The following is a 12,532-nucleotide window of genomic DNA, read 5'->3' on the forward strand; positions in this document are numbered from 1 at the left end:
ACAACCATCACTCTTCACACTTTATTAGGCCTAATTAAATAACAAATGGTACAATAATTTTTATTATAAGGATTTTCCTTGACAATGCTATACGGGACAAAAATACATGAACAATGAAATACATAATTATGTGATTGGTGTGTTATATACTTAAATAGGTAGCAAAACGCTAAAACATTTTCTTAAATTTTTTTAATGGTAGATGATTGAGGATATCCATAATGGGTTCCCTTGAGATACAGACAAATTGAAGACTACACTGGCATTAGTCCATAGATAACTGCTCACATGTGTTGTGCAAAATGTAGCAATATTAGCACTGGGACATTGTTTAGACAACATTTACAAGGCACTTTGGTATTTAAAGTATCTAATACTATCCCTATTGTTTCCTATAGTGTCTATTTCTTTGTGGAGGGTAGTAGGCTACTCTTGGAGTAAATAATAATTGCTTTGTCAGACTAATTTTCCATTGGGATGAAGTATCCATGCATGTCCATGTGAAGCTCTGCATTCACATATGCTCGAGCTACTTCCTTGAAAGACTTTGCATCCAGCACCAAGATGAAGCCAGATTCCCCTGGATTGGAGTTGATGACTGTTGTCAAGACCACACCTGGACATAGGAGACATTTTGTTTGAATATGATGGACAGACTTTCATTGAAATTATAACTTTATTCAGCATACATTGTGAATGTCTGGCCATTCTAATCAAAACATAAGCTTTCATATATTTAAGATTTGAGGACCATGTAAAGCAATCTCACCATCATCCTCTCCTTCTCCGTTGGGTCTTGGAATGAACACAGGCTCTGATGGCCAGCAGTTCTCCTCTCTCCATTCAGTCCTCTCCTTTGTCTCAATGTCCAACTTCATGATCTATTTATTAAAGTTAGGTATATAGTTAACAAAATATTAGATAAGTAACACATGCAGTTATGTTCACAAAGGCCTAAATTAAATCACAGGGACTTTTACCTTAGTTGCCACTGCTGACATTGCAACACAAGTCATGTAGACAAATCTGTACTTCTTGCCGTTGAAGTCATAATTGATCCTGGGTAGTTCCACACCTGTAGATACATTTTGGGATTGAACAACATCAACACGAGTATATTGTGAAAGAAAATGTTGGGGTGATATGTATTTTGAGTGTCTATAAGGCACAAGAATTTAACAGAACATTGAGCAATACAAGTTTTGGTCTTACCGTCACAAAGCACCTCTGGCTGGCAGAGTAGTTTACCCTCTTTCTCTTTCACAGCGCTGGCTGTTGTGTATTGGAGTTTCACCATATCATCTCCAACATCAATCCCCTTCAGAAACAGTTCACAACATTATAGAAACCGTTGACTACTCATCAGTTGAGGGCAATGTTTAAAGGTTAAGATGGTAATCAGTTGCAAACCATTACCTTGTCAGTCTGTACAGGAAGGGCAAATCTTTTGCACTTTGGCACAGACATTGCTGAGGTCTTTGATTGTTCTTTTAACACATTTAGGTAGAACATGTTGTATAAGCTGGGATCTTCATAGGCGATAACATCAAAGATGACATGACCATCCTCTTCAAAGGCATTCACGTGATGGTACACTATCATTGCCTCTGTGTAGTACTTTATGCCCACTTCTTTGCCTGTCTTTCTGTCGATCAGGTGAATCAGGGTCTGTCAAGTTGAAAACACAAAGGGATGTAATTTCCATGAAATGGAAAAAAACAACAATGTACTTGCTCTTACATTGGACTCACTAAATTCATTGCCAAAGAAAATGAGTCTTATAACCCTTACATTTTCCTCAGGGCAAAACGTCAGACAACTAGCCCAGTTGACCCCTCTCATGTATGCTGTGGCCATCTTGAGGATGTCCAGTTTGAATGGCTGCTCAATGAAGATGAAGTAGTTGTCAGTCATGCCGAAGCTGTGGTAGTAGCTGGGGCTGAGGAGGGAGCGGCAGGGCACTGTGCAGATCACCTCAAGGTTCTTCAAGGCTGGAGAAGCATTGGCCTTATCTGATTAAACATATAAACTGAGAATTTACAACCATTTACAGCTATTTGCAATATTTTGTGAAAACTATCTGCTCCAGGGTCAGGATACTTCTCTATCCATGGTGTAAAGTAAGACAAACCCCAGATAGGTGATGGGTAAATGGTTCTGCTAAATGTTTGAGATTATAAAATACAAGGTTATTGCTCAAATGTGTTAAAACATGACTTCAACAATTTAAAAAAGTTATTGACCACTGCTATATGAGACCATGCATTTTCATCAGATACCAGTGAAGGTCAGAGTTTACAAGGTCAAAGGTCAGTGGTCTAAAGTTTAACTCCTGGGGGGCTGAAGTCTCTGCTGGCTTTCTCTATTTCCTTTTAATTGGTGTCTGTTTTAGTTCTGACAACAGAGGTGTGGACAGTGATCAAGTCCAAGGCAGAAACAACCTCACAGGGACTGGTGATACCCCTGTAACTAGGAATTAACTAACTTGAACATAAAGACAGACAAGGTGATATTTTTGAAGATGTACAGTACCAGTCAAAAGTTTGGACACACCTATTAATTCAAGGGTTTTTCATTATTTTGACTATTTCCTACATTGTAGAATAATAGTGAAGACATCAAAACTATGAAATAACATATGGAATCATGTAGTAACCCCCCCTCAAAAAAAGAAGTGTTAAACAAATCAAAATCTATTTTATATTTGAGATTCTTCAAAGTAGTCACCCGTTGCCTTGATGACAGCTTTGCACACTCTTGGCATTCTCTCATCCAGCTTCATGAGGTAGTCACCTGGAATGCATTTCAATTAACAGGTGTGCCTTGTTAGAAGTTACTTTGTTGAATCAATTTTTCTTAATGTGTTTGAGCCAATCAGTTGTGTTGTGACAAGGTAGGGGTGGTATACAGAAGATAGCCCTATTTGGTAAAAGACCAAGTCCATATTATGGCAAGAAAAGCTAAAATAAGCAGAGAAACAGTCCATCACTACTTGAAGACATGAAGGTCAGTCAATTTGGAACATTAAGAATTTTGTACGTTTCTTCAAGTGCAGTCGCAAAAACCATCAAGCGCTGTGATGAAACTGGCTCTCATGAGGACCGCCACAGGAAGGGAAGACCCAGAGTTACCTCGGTTGCAGAGAATAAGTTCATTAGAGTTACCAGCCCAAATAAATGCTTCACAGTGTTCAACTAACGTAAAAGACATCTCAACATCAACTGTTCAGGAGAGACTGCGCGAATCAGGCCTTCATGGTTGAATTGCTGCAAAGAAACCACTACTAAAGGACACCAACAACACGAAGAGACTTGCTTGGGCCAAAAAACACGAGTAATGGACATTAGACCGGTGGAAATCTCTCCTTTGGTCTGAGGAGTCCAAATTTGAGATTTTTGGTTCCAACCACCGTGTCATAGTAGTAGGTGAACGGATGATCTCTGCATGTGTGGTTCCCACCGTGAAGCATGGAGGAGGAGGTGTGATGGTGCTTTGCTGATGACACTGTCAGTGATTTATTTAGAATTCAAGGCACACTTAACCGGCATGGCTACCACAGCATTCTGCAGCGATACGCCATCCCATCTAGTTTGCGGTTAGTTAGACTATCATTTGTTTTTCAACAGGACAATGACCCAAAACACACCTTCAGGCTGTGTAAGGGCTATTTGACCAAGAAGGAGAGTGATGGTGCTGCATCAGATGACCTGGCCTCTACAATCACCCAACCTCAACCCAATTGAAAAGGTTTGGAATGAGTTGGACCGCAGAGTGAAGGAAAAGCAGCCAACAAGTACTCAGCATGCTCAGCACTCCTTCAATACTATTGAAAAGCATTCCTCATGAAGCTGGTTGAGAGAATGCCAAGATTGTGCAAAGATGTCATCAAGGCAAAGGGTGGCTACTTTGAAGAATCTTAAATGTGTTTTGATTTGTTTTACACTTTTTTTGGTTACTACATGATTCCATATGTTTTATTTCAAAGTTTGATGTCTTCACTATTATTTTACAATGTAGAAAATAGTAAAAATAAAGAAAAACCCTTGAATGAGTAGGTGTGTCCAAACTTTTGCCTGGTAGTGTACCTCCCGCGGCAGTGTCTGGAACCTTGAATAAGGTGTATTTGGTCTTTCCCTTCTCCGCTATTGAAGTCCCCATGTTGTAGGCTGTTCCATCTTTATCGTAATGTGGATGGGATGTCACCAGGTTCACAGCAAGGTATTTCATGTAGTCAACCTAGTGAGATAACAAGATAGGCTTATAAACAGGTGTCCATGCGTATGGTCATCCAGATAGCAACGCCAGTATTAACTTTAAATTACCTTGTCCTGAGTCTCCAGAGTCACAGGATCTACTTTGCGGATGTAGTTGGTTTCAGAGGTTGCATAATAATCCTTCCCATATCGAATGAAATTGTTGCCACAGTTGTCAGTGAAGTCTGGGACCGTGTGGTTAAGAAAGGTGATCACCCTGGAGACAAAGATAATTTGATCAGCAACAGGCAAATTCATAGGGACAAATTAAATTAAAACATCAACAGTCAGATCAGATGTTTGCTACAGCATGCCAGAACATAATTGATTTCAACATCTTACCTTTTTAAAGGTGCCAAAATGAACTATCTGTAATGTACTACCTAGATATGATGTTTTTGCCTGGGTCCGGGTAAGCCATTGTCCCCATTTCAGACACAACAATTCTTTTGGCTGCCATGTTGTCTTTGTATGTGTCTCCACGTAAATATCTGCTTCTGTAGATTACCTCACCTGAAGAAAATAATAAATATATATACACACACACACCTGATGATTTACTTCTATTGTGAGTTTAATTGCTAAATGTGGGAATTATTTTTACTTGCACAACCCATGGAGCCCATAGCACCAAGAAGCCCAAAAGCTTGCCAATTGGACTTATCATTAGATCATCTTGTTTGAGTTTCTATATCACAAAAAAGATAAAACACTTCCAGGCATTTTACCATCTTTGAATGTAAAGCTGTGCATCAGGGCCATCCCATCGAACCAGTGGTTGTATGTGGTATCCCCCACTGAGAATATGCCTGGTCCATTGCGCAACAACGTGCCTTGCAGCCAGCTTGGAAGGTTGCCTATATAAAACAATAGTTTAGTTTTACAAAACAGCATGGGGGGGGGGGGGGTTCTATGAAGGTGTGTCCATGCCGCCAGCAAGAAGTAAGATACAGCAAGAATAAGGCTGTGTCCTCTGCGATTTTCCTTCAAAATAAAAGTCGTGCAATTAAGATGGTGAAAAATAATACAAATGGTCAAAATTCATAACAGTATATGGGGAAATGTTAGCAGACTACAATTTTGTTTAACAATATGAAGAAATGTATAAAGTGAATCACCTTTCAGCACAAGTAATATTATAGCATTGACATTATTGCATTCAAATAATTACTAGATAGTTATGGTAACAGTAATACAAATAAAACATTCATAATGATACTATTAATAATAAACTTTAGAAAACACTTAAATCCCATAGTTAATTAGCCTATTCGTATTGCACAATGTTCAGTAAATGTTCATATTGGACATACAGTACTGCACAACTTCCTGTACATTCTGTCGTAGTAAAAGGGGTGCCCTTCTACTCAGGAGCACCACTAGTTTCGAAATCCACAGAGTTTACAACCAAGGAGCGTCACTGCTCATTCTGCACCCCTTAAAACCTTTTGCTGCAGTGGGCTAGGTCAGGGTCACAGAGTGTTTCTTGGTAGTCTTAAACAAATCTACTTTGAAACAGAAGTATACACCTCACACACGGTTATGGGCTTAAACATTATTTCTTTTTTAAAGACACCTGTACCATGCCAGATAGAGTTGAAATGTATAAAAAAAAAATGTTTGCATCCCAATATGACATTTTCACAGAAGACTGAAATATAACAAAATCATTTGACATGGAAAAAAAACTGATTTTCGGTGGCTTTTTTGAAATCATGTTTATTAATTATGAAAAATATTAATAACTTTCAACCCATGAGGCCACTAGGTCATTTGACTGCAGGAAAGTGCTACAGAGTGGCCTATCAGCTTAAATCCAATCCGTTTTTCATATTGGACATACTGCACCGTACATCATTCTCTGTACATTGTGTCGCAGTAAAAGGGAGGCCCTTCTACTCAGGAGTGCCACTAGTTCCCAAATCCACAGAGCTTACACCCAGAGGAGTGTCGCTGCTCATTTTGCAGCCCTTAAAAAGAGTGGGCAATCAGCTTAAATCCAATAGTATTTTCATACTGGAAATACATAATGCACCGTACACAATGATCTGTGCGTTGTGTCGCAGTAGCATTTTATTTAACCAGGTAAGTTGGCTGAGAACACATTCTCATTTACAGCAACGACTGGGGAACATTTACAGGGGAGAGGAGGGGGAATGAGCCAATTGGAAGCTGGGGATGATTAGGTGGCCATATCGGGAATTTAGCAAGGACACTGGGGTTTACACCCCTATGCTTACAATAAGTGCTATGGGATCTTTAGTGACCACAGACAGTCAGGACACCCGTTTAAAGTCCCATCCAAAAGATGGCACTCTGCACAGTCTAGTCAGGAGCACTTCTAGTTTCCAAATCCACAGAGATTACACACAGAGGAGCGTCACTGCTCATTTGGCGGCCCTTACAGAGTGGCCCATCAACTTAAATCCAATATTTTTTTACACATTGGACATTCATATTGCACTGTACAAATGGAACAGCAAGCCTCACAAGGGCTGCCAAATAAACAGCGATGCTTCTTTGCGTGTAAACCATTGGATTTAATTTCCAAAATCCGTGTCCCGGGAGTACTTTGTAATTTTTGCCTGCTTCACAGCGGTCACTCTGGCTACTATAACTGTAGTAGCCTAGTACTGGTGAATAACTAATAAGAGAAGAAATGGTCTTTGTTCCAGGAGTAGGCCTTCAGAATATTGTTAATTGACTATGAGATACAATTTTGAAAACTGGGTTCAACGTTTTGCGAAACAACCACATCCATTAGTCATTTCACATGGCCATTATTTAAATCAATAATAGCCTTTAACTATGCGGTTCGTGCCATAATGCTATTAAGCGTCAGATTGTGGCAAATTGTGGGATGTCGTCATAGATATTAAAACCAGGGGATGTCGGTCAGACTCCAATTGCCTCAACAACAAAAAAGGAAAATTGCTTTGCTTTTAAACATCCCCCCAAAAATAAACAACTCTCTCACCCCAAGATCAGTGGTGTGTATTCATGTATGCCAAGGGAAGCCTGGCTTCCCCAAAAATGTACCAATAAAAAATAAAAATGAAATAATTTCTTTCATCTCTGCGTTTCATAATTGTCTTTCAATTCATAAGAGGCTGAATGTATCTCACCGGAAAAAGCATCCTAGTGAGCGAAACAGCGCCTCTCCAACCCTGTATGTGTAGCCCATCTATCTGATGCGGTCTGGTCAGAAAGAGGCCAGCAAGCATTTGGCCTCCCTTGATAAAAAAAGATATATACAATGATAGCCAATCAGCATTGAGCTAAATTGTGAATGATCCTGGTGTACCAAAAAAAAAACGGAAAGGAAAGCCAGTTTGGGTTTGGCTTCACACCAATCACATCAAGCCAAACTTCATTGACAGAAAAAAATAATTTAATTCTTGCCTCTCCTTGTGTTGTTGTCCTCCAGTGTCTGGCTAGCTAAAATTGTCCCTTTCCTAAATTAGCCATGGACAGAGATTTGAACTTGTGGTTTTACTTAATTCTCCTTACTGGCCAATGATTATAAAGGCGATTCTGATCCAACCAAAAATGCATACATTGTGCCTCTGGCCTGAGAGGATAGAAGTTCAATATGTAGCTAGATGTAGTAGGCTAATGTTAACTAGCTGGCTAATCATTGGCCATGAAATGCTTGCAAGCAAGCACTTTAGCCAGGTAGCCTATGACAACAAAAACTAAAAGCTTGTACTGTATGACAGTCATTGATGTTTCGGCACAGGAGGATGACACTGGCGTTTCTCTACAAGTAGGGTGAGTCAACATGTTTTTCTACTTACACACACATACACACAGCGAGAGAGAGAAAGAAAGTAGTACCATGGACAGCCACATGATATTTAGCTTACATTGATTGGACTACATTGTTTTTGGAATATTTTAGTTGTCACTGTGTTAGACTAAGCATAGGTGAGTTGATGTTGCCATTTTGATGTTGAAATGGTGCTGGAATAGTGGAAGCAGCTCCTGTTTTCTTTGGGACTTGAGGTAACTCTCATGTGTTCTAAATCAATAGTTGTTCAGTTGTCTGAAAATCTCAGAAACATTGATTTAATTGACCATGCTGTAGGTCATGTAACTGTTTGTTACATGCAATATGCTTTGTGGACTCCGCCAGACAGATGTTTTCTCTGGTTTTGTGATGAAACAAAGTTATGGTTGAATTTATTCTGCCACTGCGTCTTCTTATTGTCTCGGGCTTAAGCCTATATATCACGGTGGCAAGGCATATGAACAGGATAAGAGAAAACAAAGCAATTATCACAACCCCTAAATTGTAATATGCTTTTTTTTTCCTGGCTTGGCTTCCCTAGTGATTTTACCAACGCACTGCTACTGCCCTAGTTATACCTGTGAATGTTGCTGCGCATGTTATGTTGATAATGAAAATGATCTAAAGTTTCCATAACCATCTCATCAGTTAACATACCTTTGATGTCCGCCTTCACTGGATCAGGTCTTTCTTCTCTGTTTTTAGCGTAGTCGTAGGCCATCCTTGTTGAGATGAAAGACAAATATCATGCGTTACCTTCCTTAGAAGTTATGAGAGACGAAAAAGGGGGTCGTTTTTATATTAGACAAAAGAAACCACTCCCATTTCTGAGTTTGCAAGTAGTAGTCTAATATAAGCGCAAGACACACTTACATTTTACATTTGAGTCATTTAGCAGAAGCTCTTATCCGGAGCGATTTACAATAGTGAGTGCATACATTTTCATACTTTGTTTCGTACTGCCCCGCCGTGGTAATCGAACTCACAATGTTCTGCCAACTGAGACACATGAAACTATAGCATATCATCTTTCTCTTATCTTGTCTACTGACTGACTATATTGTGTATGTTCCTGATCGGTCATTAGGAGTTCACATATGAAGCGAGATACCTGCCAAAAAGTTGAACGTACCATTGGGATCATAAGAAAAGTAAACGTGAAATTTAATCTGTGAACATACAAACACCATGTTACGATTACCAACTAACATTTTAAGCTTTAACAAATCTTGTGTTGCAGTTTTGACCTACAATAATACCTTTTAGAGTTTTGGCATTTTCATCCCACGAACGCAACAAAAAAAATGACACCAAAAGGTCACACTAACAAGCATAAACGCACTATAAAAAAACGGAAGTCAGGGAAACCGGAAAGAGGTATGCTGCACGTTTTCAAGTTAAAAGTCTCCATTCTCTATTACTCCTCAGTTGAATTTACTTCACATATAGGTAGTTAATGTAATAGATTTGTTTGCCAGGGCAAATCTAGATAGCACTAGCTCTATTATGCTCACAACACTGAAGTTTCAGTCCGCTAGGTGTATCTCTTTTTTATTTTTTTTATTTTTTGCAGAGCAAGGGGAACCACTACTTCAGGGTCTCAAAGCAAGTGACGTCACCGATTGAAACGCTATTAGCGCGCAGCACCGCTAACTAACTAGCCATTTGACATCCGTTACACTCACCCCCCTTTCGACCTCCTCCTTTTCCGCAGCAACCAGTACATATACAATGCCAAAAAGATGGGTGGTCATTACAAAAGGAGCAATTTGAGTTGATGTTTTCCTTAACTTCTTCATATAGTGGTTGGCAGGATAATATTTATGAATAATTTTAAAGGACACTTCCTTAATTTTGTTAACAAGTAGGTATGTGTGTGGCAACATCCAAACTTTTTTCCAATAGATATTATCAATAAATCCATTCCAATAAGGCATGACATAAGGTATAGATACAACATCCTGCTGAAACAAGGTTCGTATCGCTCTGTTGTTGAATGGACCAAAAGAGAAACAAATCTTTCCTACTGATGAGTCAACAGGGTCAATAGAAGGTAGTCTCTGAGGGTCAGGTCTTGACACGTTCCTGAATAACAGAGCAACACCTGAGGGAATGGCGTCTAAAACAATTGCAAAATCTTTAGGTGTTAAAGGGATCTTGTAAAGTGATAAGAATTCCTTATAACTGAGTAAAAGACCCTCTGCATTTACCAGTTGGCTCACCAATAGGATATTATTTCGGAACCAATATTCTAAAAACAAAGAAGTATTTTTATACAATATATCCCGATTATTCCATATATAATATCTGTGTGGAGAAAAATTGTGTTTATAAATTAAGGACCATGACAAGAAAACCTGCCGATGAAAAGCAGAAAGTTTCACTGGAATTTTGTCAATATTATAATTGCACAACAACATGAAGTTAAGGCCACCAAAAGTAGAGAAGGCATGATGAGGAATAAAATTCCAGATAGAAGTGGGTCTTCTTAGGAATTGTTTTATCCAATTGATCTTAAAAGTATTATTTAAAGTAGTAAAGTCCAGAAAATTCAGTACACCATTCTCATAAGTGTTCATTACAACAGTTTTCCTAATGTAATGGGTACGGTTTCTCCACAGAAAGTTGAAAAGCATCTGGTCTATCTCCTTGCTTATTTTACTGTCAAGATATAAAGATAGAGCGCCATATGTTAGTCTAGAGATAACTTCAGCCTTGGTTATTAGGACTCTACCTTTTAAAGATAAGTCCCTCTGTAGCCATTGATTTAGCTTTTTCTGGGTATTTTTAATAAGAGTGTTAAAATTTAGTAAGCCTCTAGACTTCTGATCCTTTGTAATGGTTATGCCTAAATATGTTAGTTCTTCTTTTACTGGAATACCATAATATGAAGATGTCACACAATCTTTGATAGCTATGAGTTCACATTTATTAATGTTAAGGTATAGACCAGACGCTTTGGAAAAGGATTGTATCACATTGATCGATATGGGAATTTGGTTAGCGTCTTTCAGAAAAAGTGTAGTATCATCAGCCAACTGGCTTATAATAATTTCTTTACCAGCTATGGAAATACCTTGTACAAGACTATTTTTTAAAGAATTTGCAAGAAGTTGGGTGATTAATAAAAACAGATACGGGGAGATAGGACAACCTTGCCTAATCCACTAGGTGTATCTCTACAGCATGGGCATATCTCTGGGTGACGTGGACATCCCCATGCTCGCACCTTATCAATATATGACTAATTCAATATTGCACCATCCCATTCTCTGAGCTCTATCTGCAATCATAACCAGTTGTATCTACCAAGAATAATGAAACATATAATAATACATGTTTGGTGAGTCTATTAATTATGTATGACCACTGGAGTCAATGCTACTCAAAATATTTTTTTATTGAATATTTTGATATTTATTTCATCACTCAAAATCTTGCCAAAGCATATTCTTTTTTTTATTTTAAATAAATGTATCCCCTTTTCTCCCCAATTTTCTCCCCAATCGCTAGTAAATACTATCTTGTCTCATCGCTACAACTCCCGTACGGGCTCGGGAGAGACGAAGGTCGAAAGCCACGCGTCCTCCGAAGCACAACCCAACCAAGCCGCATTGCTTCTTAACACAGCGTGCCTCCAACCCAGAAGCCAGCCGCACCAATGTGTCGGAGGAAACACCGTGCACCTGGCCCCCTTGGTTAGCGCGCACTGCGCCCGGCCCGCCACAGGAGTCGCTGGAGCGCGATGAGACAAGGATATCCCTACCGGCCAAACCCTCCCTAACCCGGACGACGCTAGCCCAATTGTGCGTCGCCCCAAGGACCTCCCGGTCGCGGCCGGCTGCGACAGAGCCTGGGCGCGAACCCAGAGACTCTGGTGGCGCAGCTAGCCAAAGCATATTCTGTAGGAGGGGTTCATATGAATTTAAAATAATTGTAGAACTCTATTTGTGTTTTATAACTGTTTCTATTATAGGGCTCCCCTTAACAGGAGACTCTAGCTCACAGGCCTTTAAATATAGCCTCTAAATACATTTTAAACAAAATAGTTGAAGAAGCATGTGCAGTGGCTGATAGAAACAAACAATTTGGCAATAAGAATAGGCAATAGATAGTTATGACCATTCCGCTCAGGACAGGCTTAATCAAGATTTTGTTGTGTCACTTTTATTGATATGGATAAAATCTCTGTGTGATGGAGTTGTGAAATGCAAATGGCTATAACAAGCCTATATACAGAGTGGAATTCCTGCAAAAATAATTTTGGATGAGCCTAGCTATGACCACAGGGCTGGAGAAGGAGAGGTGAAATGTTTAAACGTAGGCTTATTTATGCGAAACACGCACGAATAGCCGTCGTTTGGTAAGCCAAGCTGACAACACACAGTGGCAGCTAGGTTGAGTTAGTAAACTGGCTAGCTCGCTAGCTTACAGCATGGTAGTAATACCAGGGGAGAGGGATGCCTAAGGGAGGCAACCCGAATCTCAC

At 39.4% G+C, this 12,532-nt stretch overlaps 1 protein-coding gene across 8 annotated transcripts; it reads right to left on the reverse strand.

The window, feature by feature from the left end:
* Positions 1-7: 7 nt before the first annotated feature.
* bco1 (beta-carotene oxygenase 1) lies at positions 8-9,408 on the reverse strand. Of its 8 annotated transcripts, XM_071401630.1 has the most exons (14): positions 9,303-9,370; positions 9,176-9,212; positions 8,917-9,042; positions 8,701-8,765; positions 4,982-5,110; positions 4,637-4,766; positions 4,323-4,470; positions 4,086-4,236; positions 1,792-1,991; positions 1,417-1,668; positions 1,213-1,318; positions 981-1,075; positions 770-881; positions 8-616 (listed from the first exon to the last, which is right to left on the reverse strand). In XM_071401630.1, coding segments are annotated over exons 3-14 (1,545 nt in total). In that variant the 5' UTR covers positions 8,919-9,042; positions 9,176-9,212; positions 9,303-9,370; the 3' UTR covers positions 8-461. The 8 variants fall into 8 exon arrangements, with proteins under 8 accessions (XP_071257731.1, XP_071257725.1, XP_071257728.1 ...); XM_071401624.1 differs by lacking the exon at positions 8,917-9,042 and having other exon boundaries at positions 1,792-2,012; positions 4,068-4,236; positions 9,303-9,373; XM_071401627.1 differs by lacking the exons at positions 8,917-9,042; positions 9,176-9,212 and having other exon boundaries at positions 1,792-2,012; positions 9,303-9,408.
* Between the last annotated feature and the right edge of the window lie 3,124 nt (positions 9,409-12,532).

Source organism: Salvelinus alpinus, chromosome 5 (assembly GCF_045679555.1).
Source record: "Salvelinus alpinus chromosome 5, SLU_Salpinus.1, whole genome shotgun sequence".
Lineage (NCBI taxonomy): Eukaryota > Metazoa > Chordata > Actinopteri > Salmoniformes > Salmonidae > Salvelinus > Salvelinus alpinus.

Excerpts from the sequence above, each read along its gene's own strand:
- bco1 (XM_071401622.1), bottom strand. Across the intron at positions 2,013-4,067 it reads AGGTACACTACCAGGCAAAA|ATAAGGCCAATGCTTCTCCA; the intron begins GTTTGGACACAC and ends ATGTTTAATCAG. Across the intron at positions 1,076-1,212 it reads GCCAGAGGTGCTTTGTGACG|GTGTGGAACTACCCAGGATC; the intron begins GTAAGACCAAAA and ends ATGTATCTACAG.